This window comes from Branchiostoma floridae, unplaced genomic scaffold, assembly GCF_000003815.2.
Source record: "Branchiostoma floridae strain S238N-H82 unplaced genomic scaffold, Bfl_VNyyK Sc7u5tJ_1353, whole genome shotgun sequence".
NCBI lineage: Eukaryota > Metazoa > Chordata > Leptocardii > Amphioxiformes > Branchiostomatidae > Branchiostoma > Branchiostoma floridae.
The window spans coordinates 363,299-378,607 of NW_023365706.1; the positions used below are offsets into that span (position 1 = coordinate 363,299).

The 15,309-nt window shown below is 44.0% G+C and overlaps 3 protein-coding genes across 3 annotated transcripts; all 3 read left to right on the forward strand.

Moving 5' to 3' along the window:
* Positions 1-2,086: 2,086 nt before the first annotated feature.
* On the forward strand, positions 2,087-3,825 carry LOC118407471 (myosin-9-like). Its single transcript, XM_035807946.1, has 2 exons — positions 2,087-2,989; positions 3,820-3,825. Exons 1-2 carry the CDS (start codon positions 2,087-2,089, stop codon positions 3,823-3,825), a joined length of 909 nt encoding a protein of 302 aa, XP_035663839.1.
* A 2,179-nt stretch (positions 3,826-6,004) lies between these two features.
* Positions 6,005-9,764, forward strand: LOC118407472 (neurotrypsin-like). Its single transcript, XM_035807947.1, has 8 exons — positions 6,005-6,023; positions 6,209-6,523; positions 6,716-7,030; positions 7,120-7,434; positions 7,764-8,087; positions 8,154-8,258; positions 8,463-8,499; positions 9,449-9,764. The coding sequence occupies exons 1-8, from the start codon at positions 6,005-6,007 to the stop codon at positions 9,762-9,764; spliced, it is 1,746 nt and encodes a 581-aa protein (XP_035663840.1).
* Positions 9,765-14,177: 4,413 nt separating this feature from the next.
* Positions 14,178-14,974, forward strand: LOC118407473 (DNA repair protein RAD50-like). The gene has a single exon (XM_035807949.1). The coding sequence runs from the start codon at positions 14,192-14,194 to the stop codon at positions 14,972-14,974; it is 783 nt and encodes a 260-aa protein (XP_035663842.1). The 5' UTR covers positions 14,178-14,191.
* The last annotated feature ends 335 nt before the right edge of the window (positions 14,975-15,309 follow it).

Here is a 15,309-nt window from a genome sequence, read left to right on the forward strand (position 1 = left end):
TTTTACAGTAATGAAGAGAAGACTTCAAGACTATCGTAAAGAGTTAGATTCACAAGTTTATAAATTCATAGCATCATATGTGATGTTTCTGTTGGAATGTATTTTGTTATGAATTTTTTTAAAGTATAAGCACAACGTGTTGTAATACTATTTCGTCCTTTAACTCTATCATATAGTGATGAGTAGGTCTTGTAAAGTCGTACATGATGGTAAGAAAAGCTTGAATAACGATTATGAGATAAGATAAGAAAGATAAGAAAATCCTTTGCGCACAGATCGACAGTCGGTGCAGTGTAATTACCATCTGGGTAATCAGGTCACCACACGCTTTTGACTTATGACCTTTCCAGTCCCTACAGCGTATCCTGGTTACCCCACTCAGTACTGTGGTATGACCGACTGTCGATCTGTAACCCAATGGAGTTTACTGTATAAGACCATTTACTGTAAATAGGGCTTGCTGTAGTGCATTTGTGTTTGTGTTTGTATGTTTGTTAGTTGTAATGATGATGATTACTGACTTACTAAGATTTAAAAATCCAGCGTGATTCGGATGTCGGTGCACGACAAAATTTGACCCTATGGCCCACAATTTCGTTCTGCGTGTCCTGGTTACCCAATTCATCACACTACGACCGACTGTCGTTCTACAATCCATTGGACATTTATGTATGACTCATGTATTAGATAACTCCATTCTTTGTACCTGAAACTAATAGAGGACTTGATGCTGTGTCTTTGTGGTTTATATATTTGTTATCGTTACTTTGTATCGGGACACTGTAACTGCACAAATAAACGAGTTTGCGGAGAACGCCGGTTGCAGTGCTTTAGTCAGCCGTAAGGTGTCTCTTTTGAGCCGTTCTGACGGGAGGGCATAAGTCACAAGTCACAAGCCTCTACGCGACAAACTACGTTGTTAAGTCAGTGGATTCTTGTACATAAGTGTTCATAAGCAGATATTCTGTGCACTTGTAGTGACCTCTTTGGCCGAATACAAGCCCAAATCGGCACCGTGTAGGGAGCGAGATCTCCTCGGGGGTAGCGATAGGGTCTCCCGCAGGAATTCCTGCTTGACGACCTGATGGCAAGAATGGTTCGCTTCGACCATTACAAAAGTACCAAATGGTCTAAAGACCTTTCTATCGAAATCAATTGAGATACAATTTCTTCTAGAAAACTACGTAAGGAGTTTGAAGAACCACCGGGACCTGGCAGAATTGTTTTCGGGCGAATGTGTACCTTCCCCTGCCGGCCAATGCCAGACGACCCGGTCGGGTCCCCGTTGTGTAATGACTGAGACGGTTCTCGTCGACTAGCTCATAAGCTTAAAGTTTGTGAGCTAGGTAACTGAAGCGGGTACAGATTATTGGTTGTAAGCCTTACGTTTCATGTAGATATGATACTAAATACCCCCCCCCCCTCTCCATTATAGTGTCTCAGCCCAGCATAAGACATACCTGTGCTGGAGGTGAGCCAAACGTCCGATAGGTCGTTCAGAAGCAGGTGTGACGTGGTTCCTTAAGTCAACTTCCTCCAAGGAATTAACTTTCTTAATGTCAGGCGCCTTCATTCTTAACATAATCAAGGCAGAGCCAGAAAAAAACGATGGTAATGAAAACGGTTAAAACCAGGGATACTTTTTCATGTGGGGGCCACATAAGACTCCTGTCCTCCCCCATCCCCTTTCCAGAGTTGTGCCTCTGAAATGGACAGCTAAGACACACCTGTATGTGCTGGAGGTGAGCCAAACGTCCATTAGGTCGTTTAGAAGCAGGTGTGACGCAGTTTCTTCACTCATCTTCCCTGAAATGATTCATTGTTTTAAAGTCTTAAGATATAATCAAGGCAAATGTTCAAATAAAATGCTGATGATCAAGATATTGCTAACTAATAGTTACTTCTGAAGTTGAGATTTTTTCATGTGTGGGCAACTTTAAACCCACCCTTCCCCAGCCCGGGCTTGTGTTGTGCCCCTGATATTCACCAAGATATAAGGCACGCCTGTGTTGCTGGGTAAACAGACCGTCCGTGAGAAGCTTCAAAATCAGGTGTGACGCAGGTGTTTTAGTTGACTTCCTCCAAGATGGCGAGTGTCGCACTGCTCGCTGTCTTCCTTCTGTCCAGCAGTTTTCCTGCCCGAGCCCAGGACACCAGAACTGACCAGGCTGGGTCCGTCCTGCGGGAGTATGTAGACAAGGGCTACTGTACCTACACCTATGTGGTTCCGCCTGGGTCCCGTACTGAGGGCTGCACGCCGCCGGGCTTCGAGCGGCAGCTCGCCGACACCAAGGAGGAAACGGCCCGCTTGGAAAATCAATTGGATCTCCTGACGTCGTTTGTGCAAATCTTGCTGAGTCAGCAGTCTGATCTAACGTCCAGTGTCAGCAGTTGGGGAGATCGGTTAAAAGTGGAAGAGAACCTGACACAGGAACTACAAGAACAGAAAATTCGTCTCCAAGCCCGGGTAGAAGATTTGTCAAGCCAACTTTCAGAAGAAAGAATCAGGAGCGCAAAGCTGGAACAGAACCTGACACAGGAGATACAAGACCAAGAAACTCGCCTTCAAACCCAGGTACAGAACCTGACACAGGAGCTACAAGAACAAGAAACCCGTCTCCAAACCCAGGTACAGAACCTGACACAGGAGCTACAAGAACAAGAAACCCGTCTCCAAACCCAAGTACAGCACCTGACACAGGAGCTACAAGAACAAGAGAGTCGCCACCTAACCCAGCTACAGAACTTGTCCGATCAACTCTCAGACGAGAAAACCAGGAGTTCACGACTGGAACAAAACCTGACACAAACGTTGCTTCTACAGGAGACAAAGTTTATAGGCATGATCAACAGTCTTTCTGACGTACTATCAGAGGAGAAAGACAGAAACCGGGAACTGGCGCTAAACCTGACCCAAACACTGCTTCAATTGGACAACATGACGTCAATTCTGTACGAGCATGATGTGACCATCAAACAGCGTTTGAACGTAAGTGTATTTTAACTTCTGACTACCATTATTGAGCCAACATTTAGTCTATTAGCCAGTTTTTTTTTTCAAATTGTTTCAGTTATATTTACAAAGCATCCCAAATCATGACTAATCTCTTGATTCCGACGATAAACTGCAAAACGCCAATATTAATATATTTCTCACCCATTGTAAATCAAGCGTACAGACAATATCTTAACACGTTAAGTTTACTCGTCTGACCACAATAACAACCACGAAAGGCTGTCGGTTCATTTCAGGGTCAAAAACAGAATTATTAATGAACCTTTTGTTTCTCCCATACCGTCTCTCCGAACCATAAACAAACCTCGCGGCAGTTTTCAGGTTTGCATATCACAGGTCAGGAGGCACAGGCTGAACCGCCACAAGTCACATTCCTGAAAGTTCACTCTCGGCCCGAAATAGAAATATTCATGAGCCGTCCTGAAACGTAAACAACCACTGTTTATCTGGCAGCAAACTCAGAAGGCATTTTCTATGTGGCGTATCTTATTACCTGGATGTGTAATCGACGGGACAAGTGACATGTTTTGTAGAAGTAAGTCAACAATGTAACAAGCATAAGTATAATAAATAGATAAATAGCCATTTCGTCACAAGGGACAACACAACTATTCCTTTTAAGGAATGGTTGTGACAGAGAGTGAACTTTCATACTTCCTATATCACTGGGAGGGAATATCCTACATTTTCCCAAAAATGTTCCCTTTCGAGTTTTACCAACTCTTTAGAATACTTCATAAAATGACTGTTTCTAAAATCCTCCAGTCTTAAAAGCTAATGGATTTGTGTTTCCCGCCTTACAGGTATAAGCATAATAAATAAATAGATTGTCGTTTCGTCACAAGAGACAGCACAATTATTCACTTGCTCAGATCTGCCCACCGGCTTTCATTCCTGTCTGTAGACGGTACTATTTACACCCTCTTTCTTACTGTGATGGTCTTCAAAACCTCAAGTAGAATTCATTTATCAATTAATATTTGCTGCTATTTATTAATATCTTGCTCTTATTCTTCCTTTCTCTTCTGTCGTCATGTTTCAACACATTGTACAGGTAAAAAAATTAACAGATATTAATCATTTTTAAATGTTGATTCGAGGTGATCACAACACACTACTGATCAGTCTAAGTGGAAACAAATTTACATAATTACCCTAATAGACGACCTACTTCGGATAATGAATGACTGTAATAGAATTATTTCCCTTACGTTAAATACTATGGCTGTCATATCGGAGCTGAAGTTATATCTAGGAAAGTTGTATACAATATGATGTGCATTATGCTAATGAGTATCACATTTGAATAATTAGAGTGGAAACTTTATATTTCTTTTGTGGTCAATGGTAAGGATTTCCAATTGGAGGTAAATGTTGTAGGAAAAGTAAATACAATTTCACGGTACCTTTTAGGAAATGCTCATACAAATAATTCGCATTGTGTTGATGAGTGTCAAATTTGCATAATGAATGCAGAAACTGTATATCTCTCTTGTTGTAAAATTGGCAGCGATTTCCTATAGGTGGCTTTATGCAATGTGTATACAATGGCATGTGGGTAATGCTTATGATAATCTTATTTGCATAATTAATGTAGAAACTTCATTTGGCTTTTGTGGTAAATGTTAATTGGTAGGGACTTAATATTGCAGATATAAGTAGTTTGACAAAATGCAATTTCCAAAAATTGTGGGCTTTGCTACTAAGCACTAAATCGGCATAATTAATGACGCCGTTTCATGCTTCATATATCACTGGAATGGAAATATCCTGCATTTTCTCGACAATGTTCCCTTTCAAGTCTTACCAGGTCCACAATATAACAGTAGTCTAAAAAGCTAATAGATTTATTTTTGTTTCCCATGTCAGTGTACCTGTGAGAGACTGGTACCGGGTGGAGGCGTCTCTACTACTGCAGCCTCCCTGCCCAGTGAGCGGACGGGAACAACTCAGTCCAGTGAGTCGGTGTCCACTACCGTCGCCCGGCTGACTGAGATGACGTCACCAATAAACCTTCAGCCTTCCACTCGATGCACCGGAAGTACAGCATCTGCTGAGATCACGACAAGTGAGCGGACGGTAACAGCACATCCCAGTACCCCCCCATCGTACCACAGAGTCCGCAGGTCCTGCAACCGGTGAGGAATCTACAGTCTTTATAAAAATAGTGAATCTAGAGACAGGTTCCTCTTACTTTGTATCAAATCTTTTATTTCTCATATACATATATACGAAGAGAACTAGTTCATGATGATAATCCTGAACTGTTAATTTAGGAATTCAAACCCGTCTTGCCGATGGTTCAAACCCGCTTGAAGGCCGAGTGGAGGTCCGAAACGGGACCGGCCAATGGGGCTCCGTCTGTGATGACAACTTTGACCTGCAGGACGCTCATGTTGTCTGCAGACAGCTCGGCTTCGGGGCGGCCCTGGAGGTGAAACTGGCGGGTCATTTTGGGGAAGGTTCGGGGAACGTCTGGCTGGACGAGGTGGCCTGCAGGGGCAACGAGACGGACCTTGGAGACTGTCCTGCTGACTCCTGGGGACGGAGTGACTGTTCACACAAGGAGGATGTAGGGGTCGTCTGTGAAGGTAACGATACTTCATCAGAAGTTTGGTCCATTGAAGATTTAAAAGCCAATTAAACGGCTCATGTTTTAGAAGAGAGTTTCTTCTCACAGTTATAAATATAAATCAAAGAATAGACAGAGACTCCGGCATAGAAAGACCTCTAAAATTGAATTGTCGACTGCCCTTCTGCTTTGCCTTTGGAGTCACAGAGAGCAATCAACTTACAGAAGTCGTCCTGTCTAGTATATGCTATTTTTACTTCAGTTTGTTCACTCACAGTTCTTTTGCATTTTCTTTTTTTTTTTTTTTTTCACACACACAAACCCACACGAGCAGGAGGCCGCAGTCCTCCTGAATTGAGTGCGATTTGTTACATTTTGGCCTCATAAAAACGCGGCATAAACATACAAATATACAAATGCAGGTTACAACGATCGGCAAGCACGAGACCTAATAACATTACTGAGCAATTGAGTCGTTGAACAGTCTTACAGCTGTGTGCACAAAGGACCTTGTCAGTCTTTCAGTTCTGGCCTTTGGTACAGAGAACAAGTTATGATTCCTCAACTGCCTGCCTGAGGTGCCTGTTTGACAAGTCCTTTGTGTGTGTGCGTGTTCGTAGGAGGCGGATCTTTGCGTCTTGTCGGAGGCGTCGCGCCGTGGGGAGGGCGGCTGGAGTTCCGCCCGTGGCAGGCGGCGGAGTTGGGAACCGTGTGCAACACCAGCTGGACAGAGGCTGAAACTGAGCTCGTCTGCAGGCAGCTAGGTTATACCGGTGGAGTGAGCGCCAGCCTGCCAGCTTTTGGGGAGGGGACAGGCCCGATATGGCTGGGTGACGTCACCTGTGAGGAAGACGACGTCAGCATCACATCTTGTCGCTTCAGCTGGGAACCTTCAGACTGTGATCATAGCCAGGACGTAGCTGTTGTCTGTACAGGTTGGTTCTTACTTCCGTTTAGATCATACGAAAAATCATTTCAATGTATGAACAAGATTTAGCAATGTAATCGCAATACAAGTCGACAGTCAGTGGTGACTGACTGAGATCACTGGGGAGGCTCTGGTCACTGAACGACGTTTCTTATATCAGGCCAACACCTATAGTTGATGACTTTCTTCGTTATCACAGGTGGTGTGTCCGTTCGCCTTACCGGCAGCCAGAGCCCGTTACAAGGCCGAGTGGAGGTCCGTCCCGGAAATGGAGACTGGGGAACGGTCTGTGATGACGGGTTTGACGACAGGGACGCCCAGGTGGTCTGTAGACAGCTCGGGTATCGGGGTGGAGTCACCACGGCAGGAGGAGACTTCGGAGACGGGGCTGGGCTCATACGGCTGGGGATACTAGACTGCTCTGGTGACGAGTCTTCTGTAGCGGACTGTGAGATCAACAGGTGGGGAGACCACGACTGCAGCCACAAGAAAACTGCAGGAGTCATCTGCACAGGTACGTTTAAATAAAATATTATTGGGACGTTGGAAGAATGCAAACATTACATGTAGAGACTGCAACACATACTCGATTCACTCTAACAGATGACGTGTCCGTTCGACTGAACGGAAGCCAAAGTCCGCTACAAGGCCGAGTGGAGATCCGCCCAAAACACGGTGACTGGGGAACGATCTGTGATGACGGGTTTGACGACAAGGACGCCCAGGTGGTCTGTAGACAGATCGGGTATCGGGGTGGAGTCGCCACGGCAGGAGGAGACTTCGGAGAAGGGACGGGAAATATCTGGTTACAGAATGTTAACTGCATCGGGGCAGAATCTTCTTTAGGTGACTGTCCGATTCAGAGTTGGGGCAGTCAAGACTGCAGCCACAGACAGGACGCAGGAGTCGTCTGCACAGGTACGGAGTTTGCATGTGTTGCACAAAATCATTGCCTTGCGTTGCCTTATCGAAATATTTATCATAAACGCCGGTCACAATTAATCTTTCTTTATACGTGCAGTGATTTTATGGATCATATATTTGCAGTATAATAAATTCATGGATCATATCAGTGGAGTGACGATGATGCTGAATTTTACAGGATTAATTTGATGTCTGAAGAAACGAGGTTGGAAAAAGTTTACTATTTTCAGGAATCCATTTAAACTATGATTTAACCGTTTCAATTTAAATCAGATATTCAACAGTCAGATACCAGATACATTTATATAATGTTTAATGTTTAGGCGAGGTGTCCGTCCGACTTATCGGAGGCCAGAATTCATCAGAAGGCCGAGTGGAGGTCCGGCCCGGAAATGGAGACTGGGGAACGGTCTGTGATGACGGGCTTGACAACAGGTACGCCCAGGTGGTCTGTAGACAGCTCGGGTATCGGGGTGGAGTCTCCAGGGTGGGAGGAGTTTTTCCTGAAGGGACAGGAAACATCTGGCTGGACAATCTCAGCTGCGCGGGGAACGAGTCTTCTGTAGCGGACTGTGAGATCAGCAGGTGGGGAGACCACGACTGTACCCACAAGGAGGATGCAGGAGTCGTCTGTGGCAATGCAGCAGGTGTGATGCATGCATCTGTTGTTTCCTAACCTTTTATTCAACTTTGTTGATATTGTCGTTTTCCAGAGGAAGACTGTGCTGGGTATTATTCATCCGGACGGACAAGTGGAGTCTATCCAATCGGCCTCCTCCCCGCTGATGTAGAGGCGTACTGTGACATGAATACCGCAGGTAGGGTTTTTGCCAAGTTCGCGTTTCTATCTTTTATTCTACATGTATGTCTGCTCGTGTCTGAGTATGTGTGCGTATGTGTGCGTGTTTGTATGCATGTATGTATGTGTGTGTGTGTGTGTGTGCGTGTTTGTCTATTTCCCTTTCATTGAACAAATTGCTTACACGTCTTTACTATTTGCTAACCTTACTTTCTCCCCACAGGAGGCGGTTGGACCGTGATCCAGCGGCGGCAGGACGGGTCGGTTCCCTTCAACCGGACCTGGGAGGAGTACAAACTGGGCTTTGGGAACAAGAACGGGGAGTACTGGCTGGGAAACGAGAACATCCACCTCCTGACTAATCAGAAGAACTATCGCCTACGGATTGAACTTTCAGACTGGCAAGGGGAGTCACGTTGGGCAGAGTACAGCACCTTCAGGTGAGTAAATCACCTTCAGGTGAGCAAAACAACTTCAGGCGAGCAAAACAACTTCAGGTGAGTAAAACACTTTCAAGTGAATAAAAATACCTTCAGGTGAGTAAAACACTTCAGATGAGCAAATCACTTTCAGGTGAGTAAAACACTGTTGATTAAAAAAAACTTGAAGAAATTCAGGTGAGTAAAGCATATTATGGTAAGAAAAAACTTTAGATGAGAAAAAAACTTTAGTGAGTAAAAAAAACTTAAGATGAGTAAAAAACCTTCAGACACGCAAATACTGACACACACACTCACACATACGTGCATACACACGTTTTGTTTATGAGTGTATACATGTGTTTATATTGTGTGTGTGTGTGTTATGCGTCTGTATTCATATATATATATATATATGAATGTGTATGTGTTTGTTTATTTATGTTTACAAATGTGTGTGCGATTGCATATGTGTGTCTGTAAGTATGTATGCATGTATGTATGTATGTATGTATGTATGTATGTTTGTATGTATGTATGTATGTATGTATGTATGTATGTATGTATGTTTGTATGTTTGTATGCATGTATGTATGTATGTATGTATGTAACGTTATGTATGTATGTATGTATGAACATGCAATGGTGTGTTTGAAGGTGCAGCATCAATCAATAACAGCGCGATTACTATACGTTGAATCAAATTATTTTTCTAGTTATTTATTACATAAATTTATGATGAAAATCTTTATCGTTCATTAAATCTCGCTGGTTTCATATTTCCACCCAGGGTATCAGGTGAGTCGGACGGGTACCGGCTGCACATTTCCGGGTATTCAGGCACCGCGGGAGACTCCATGGCTCACAACAACGGGCAGAGGTTCTCCACTGTGGACAGGGACAATGATGCCCTCAGCAGCGTCCATTGTTCTCAGCGGCACGGACAGGGCGGCTGGTGGTTTGGACACTGCAGCAACTCCTTCCTCAACGGACGCTACCTGGGCAACTGTGGGAGCTCCTGTCCATCCTGGCAAGGTGTGGAGTGGTACCACTGGAGAGGCCCTTATTACTCCCTGAAGTCTGTGTCTATGAAGATCAGGCCATAAACAGCATACTTTCTGCATTACCTGTGTAAAATCTGTTGGAGTTTTTAATGAATTTATCCAACACCAACATTATGAAATAAACCCAGTAATATTATTTGTCCGATCATGACCAACCCTCTATCCAATCACCTTTGATTAACAGATAAAACATGTTTGTTCATGATCGGACATTAAATTTTGCATATATGCACTGATAATTTGCTTCGAGTGTTTTGTTAGATTTTTACTTTTTGTATTATATACTCAATCAATGGTTGTAGCATTTTCCTGTTGCTGCTTGCATTATATTTCACATGGAGCAGAACAGAGCAAACGGTAAACGAAACTTAAGATATTATTAAACGAATACATGAAAATACTTCTTTTCATTACGTTAATCAGAAGATAACATTTACTATTCCCAAAGGAATGGAAAGCAAATTCATTTCAGTGATGCAAATAACATGTAATGGCTATCATCGAGAATTAGATGACAACTTAATACATTCATACCTTTGTACGTGATGCCTCTCTTACAATGTACAGTTGTATCATGATGATCTTGATTAGAAGCACAACCTTGGCTTCCAGTGACATTACAACGTTTTCAGAATATTGAAATGCGCTTTGCCCTGTACTTCTATCATGTTGTGATCAGGAAGCCTTGGTAGAATATTACACAATGGCAAGAATATCTGTAATAACACTGCTTTTTGAGCTGATAAAGACAATCACTTGCGTTTAGATCGACAGTCGGTGAAGTATAATCTCTATCTGGGTAATCAGGGCACATCACAGTTTGACCCTATATGATCTGGTGTCCTGGTAGCCCATTCAGCGAAGTACGACCGACAGTCCATCTAGACCGAAAGGAACTTTAATCCTGTAATCTATAACGCAATTCCCTGTACCTAAAGCTAATAAAAGAGGAATTGATACAACGTCTTTGTGGTTTGTATGTTTGTAAGCGTTGCTTTAAGGCACTGTAACTGTGTAGATAAACGAGTTTGCGAAGAGCTATGGCTGCAGTACTTTAGCCGGCCGTAGAGTGTCTCTTTTTGGGCCGTGCTGGCCGGAAGCAAGGAGCATAACCTCCTGGAAAGACAAGGTAACTCACAATTTCGACCGATACAAAAGCACCAAATGGTTCTTCTCATACATAACAGGTCTTAACACTTTCAGATTGACCACACCTTTTTGACTTATGACCTTTCCAGTCCCAACAGCGCACCCTGGTTACCCCACCCAGTACTGTAGTATGACCGACTGTCGATCTGTAACCCATGGAGTTTACTGTATAAGACCGTTTACAGTTAAAGAGGGCTTGCTGTAGTGTTTTTGTGCTTGTATGTTTGTTAGTTGTAATGATGATGTTTAATGACGTAATACGATTTAAAACCAGCGTAATTTGGATTTCGGTAATCACAACACGACAAAATTTGACCCTATGACCCCCAATTTCGTTCTGCGTGTCCTGGTTACCCAATTCATTACACTACGACCGACTGTCGTTCTACAACCAATTGGACATTTATGTATTAGATAACTCCATTCTTTGTACCTGAAACTAATAGAGGACTTGATGCTGTGTCTTTGTGGTTTTATATATTTGTTATCGTCACTTTGTATCGGGCCACTGTAACTGCACAAATAAACGAGTTTGCGGAGAACGCCGGTTGCAGTGCTTTAGTCAGCCGTAAGGTGTCTCTTTTGAGACGTTCTGACGGGAGGGCATAAGTCACAAGTCACAAGCCTCTACGCGACAAACTACGTTTTTAAGTTAGTGGATTTTTGTACATAAGTTTTCATAAGCAGATATTCTGTGCACTTGTAATGACCCCTATGACCGAATATAAGCCCAAACCGGCACCGTGTAGGGAGCGTGATCTCCTCGGGGGTAGCGGCAGGGCCCTCCGCAAGAATTGACGCCGTTGGCGACCTGATGGCAAGAACAGGGGTGCCTAAGCATTTGCACGAACCCTATGAGATTCGTACGAATATTATGTGATACGCACGAATCACTATGCGAAAACGCACGAACCTTATGAAAATCACACGAATCACTATGCGAAAACGTACGAATATTATGTGATTCGCACGAATCACTATGTGACACACACGAACCTTATGCGATTTGCACGAACCTTATGCGAAACCGGCCAACTGCCCTCGGGTCACCTGACATCACGTCATTCGCATAAAGTTCGCGCAAATCACATAAGGTTCGTACGTTTTCGCATAGTGATTCTTGTGATTTTCATAAGTTGCGTACGTTTTCGCATAGTGATTCTTGTGATTTTCATAAGTTGCGTACGTTTTCGCATAGTGATTCGTGTGATTTTCATAAGGTGCGTACATTTTCGCATAGTGATTCGTGTGATTTTCATAAGGTGCGTACATTTTCGCATAGTGATTCGTGTGATTTTCATAAGGTTCGTGCGTTTTCGCATAGTGATTCGTGCGTATCACATAATGTTCGTATGAATCTCATAGGGTTCATGCAAATGCTTAGGCACCCCTGAAGAATGGTTCGCTTCGACCGTTACAAAAGTACCAAATGGTCTTTTGTAAACATAACAAGTCTGAACACCTTCATATCAAAATCAAAGGAGATATAGTTTCTTCTAAAAAACTACATACAGAGTTTAGAGAATCACCGGCACATGGCAGAATTGTTTTCGGGCGAATGTGTACCTTCCCCCGCCGACCAATTACAGACGACCCGGTCGGGTCACTGTTGTGCAATGACTGAGGCGGTTCTTGTCGACTAGCTTACTTTGTAACATAAAGAATCATGAAGTAACTGAATATAGGGGTATAGACATATTATTGATTGTGAGCCGTAGGTTACATGTAGAATACAGTACTAAGTACTTGCACCACCCCATCCCCCTCAACCCCATAAGACCTTAGCCCAGCATAAGATACACCTGTGCTGGAGGTGAGCCAAACGTCCGTCAGGTCGGTCAGGATCAGATGTGACGTAGTAACTTGGCTCAGATACTTACCAATATTTTTATTGTAAACGTGTAGTAAAACTTAGCAATCTTCAATTCCTTCTTAAGGCGTCAAGGCAAGAGTCAGAAAAAAATGTTTATGATGATAAAAATGAATACCACCAAAGTCGAGGTTGTTTTAATGTGTGGATAACTTTTCACCCCCAGCCTTCCCCGCCCTTCCCCAGTTGAAACTTGAAAATCAAGTTATGACGCAGGTGTTTTAATTGAGATGGCGATTTAATTGATTAGATGTTGAGGGGTAGCTCATGTTTGCTGTGTTGATGCGTAATAAAAAATGACTGTCAGACGATGCAAAACGTACAGAACATAAAACTACAAAGCAGACGTAAGAAGTTTTTCTTTCTCGGCAATTAACAAGCTTAACTGTCAGTGATTGAGTGGCACGTCATCGACAATTTTCTTCAAATACTTACATGATCCTGTGGATTCTCGACTCTCCCCTTTGAAAATGGGGGAATGAGAGAATGAATTCCCCATTATACACCTATGCTGGAGGTGAGTTGCAAAACAGTTGTTACAAAGGACACTGACAGGCATCAAGAGATGGAACACACCGTTGCTAGCTATAGGTTAGTAGATTTTGCCATGTGCGAAGGTTCGGCGTATAGTGACGCCCTTGACAAGACACAAGACACAAGCCGAAACAGTCACCGTCTAGGTGGCGAGATCTTCCCGGGCGTAGTGGCAGGATCTCCCGTAAGAATTCTCGTTAATTGCGCGATCCAATGACACGAAGGGTTCCTTTCGACCTATAAAAAAGTAGCAAATGCAGTCATTTTCATCCTAACAAATATTAACGCTTTCATATTGGGACAACGGAGGTATGGTTTCTTATACGAAATTACGTGCGGAGTTTGGAGAATCACCGGGACGTGGCAGAATTGTTGTCGGGCGGATGTGTACCTTCCCCCGCCAGCCGGTAACAGACGACCCGGTCGGGTCACTGTTGTGTAATGACTGACAGGTTTCTCGTTGACTAGCTTAGTTTGTAGCATAAACAAACTTGAAGTAACTGAAGCCGGCATAGATATATTATTGCTGGTTAGCCGTAAGCTACATGTGGATACAATACTAAGTACTTTTACCCCCCACCCCCCAAAATCCCATAGGGCCTTAGCCCACCATATGACATACCTGTGCTGGAGGTGAGCCAAACGTCCGTCAGGTCGGTCAGGATCAGGTGTGACGTAGTAACTTGGCGTACCAAGATTGCACACGTGTTCATTGCACACGTGTAGTAAAGCAATCTTCCTTCTTAAGGCATCAAGGCAAGAGTCAGAAAAAGGTTGATGATAAAAATCATGAAAATGTATACCACCAAAGTTGACCTTGTTTTAATGTGTGGATAACTTTTCACCCCCAGCCTTCCCTGCCCTTCCCCAGTTGAAACTTGAAAATCAAGTTATGACGCAGGTGTAAATTGACAAGATGGCGAGTGTCGCACTGCTCGCTGTCTTCCTTCTGTCCGGCAGTTTCCCTGCCCGAGCCCAGGACACCAGAACCGACCAGGCTGGGTCCGTCCTGCGGGAGTATGTAGACAAGGGCTACTGTACCTACACCTATGTGGTTCCGCCTGGGTCCCGTACTGAGGGCTGCACACCGCCGGGCCTCGAGCGGCAGCTCGCCGAGAACAAGGAGGAAACTGACCGCCTGAAAAATCAGGTGGATAGGCTGTCGTCGCTGGTGAACACTCTGCTGTCAACGGTGGGCAGTTTGTCTGCTGAACTGTCGGAGGAGAAAGTCAGGAGTGCACAGCTGGAACAGAACCTGACACAGGGGCTACAAGAACAAGAAACCCGTCTCCAAACCCAGGGACAAGTTATAGCACAGGGGATACAAGAACTAGAAACCCGTCTCCAAACCCAGGGACAAGATATAGCACAGGGGATACAAGAACAAGAAACCCGTCTCCAAACTCAGGGACAGAACATGACACAGCAGCTACAAGAACAAGAAACCTGTCTCCAAACCCAGGTACAGAACCTGAACCAGGAGCTACAAGAACAAGAAACCCGTCTCCAAACCCAGGTACAGAACCTGAACCAGGAGCTACAAGAACAAGAAACCCGTCTCCAAACCCAGGTACAGAACCTGAACCAGGAGCTACAAGAGCAAGAAACCCGTCTCCAAACCCAGGTACAGAATCTGACTACAACCTTGTGCGTACATGACATGAGCATTTTTTCTCGAATTCTTATAATGTGTGCTTAACGATCAGAAATACCCATCAGTAATAAACTAACTTGGTGTACAACAATAAAAATAATACAAGGCTCAGAATCAGAACCAGACATTGTGTTTATCCTATCCTAAACATTTAAATGTGCCTCACGGCACTTTGGTGGGGCTACTCGCACGTCATCAGGACAATGGGCACACGTCATGAAAACTGGTCTAACAACAACACCAGCCTTATTCTGTAAAGTTCAGCCTCGGTCACTTTTGGCTCGGTTCTCAGTGTGCCTAATGTTAGCTATAACGATTTCGTGTCCGCACCATAACGTTACATATCAGTATCCTTGTGAGAGGCTGGTACCGGGTAACGT

What these genes read in the sequence shown, in the direction of transcription:
- LOC118407473 (XM_035807949.1), top strand. Translation starts at nt 14,192, where the DNA reads ATGGCGAGTGTCGCACTGCTCGCTGTCTTCCTTCTGTCCGGCAGTTTC.
- LOC118407471 (XM_035807946.1), top strand. Translation starts at nt 2,087, where the DNA reads ATGGCGAGTGTCGCACTGCTCGCTGTCTTCCTTCTGTCCAGCAGTTTT.
- LOC118407472 (XM_035807947.1), top strand. An exon ending in TGCAGGAGTCATCTGCACAG is followed by an intron (nt 7,031 to 7,119) that starts GTACGTTTAAAT and finishes TCACTCTAACAG; the next exon opens with ATGACGTGTCCGTTCGACTG. An exon ending in ATCCAGCGGCGGCAGGACGG is followed by an intron (nt 8,500 to 9,448) that starts GTCGGTTCCCTT and finishes ATTTCCACCCAG; the next exon opens with GGTATCAGGTGAGTCGGACG.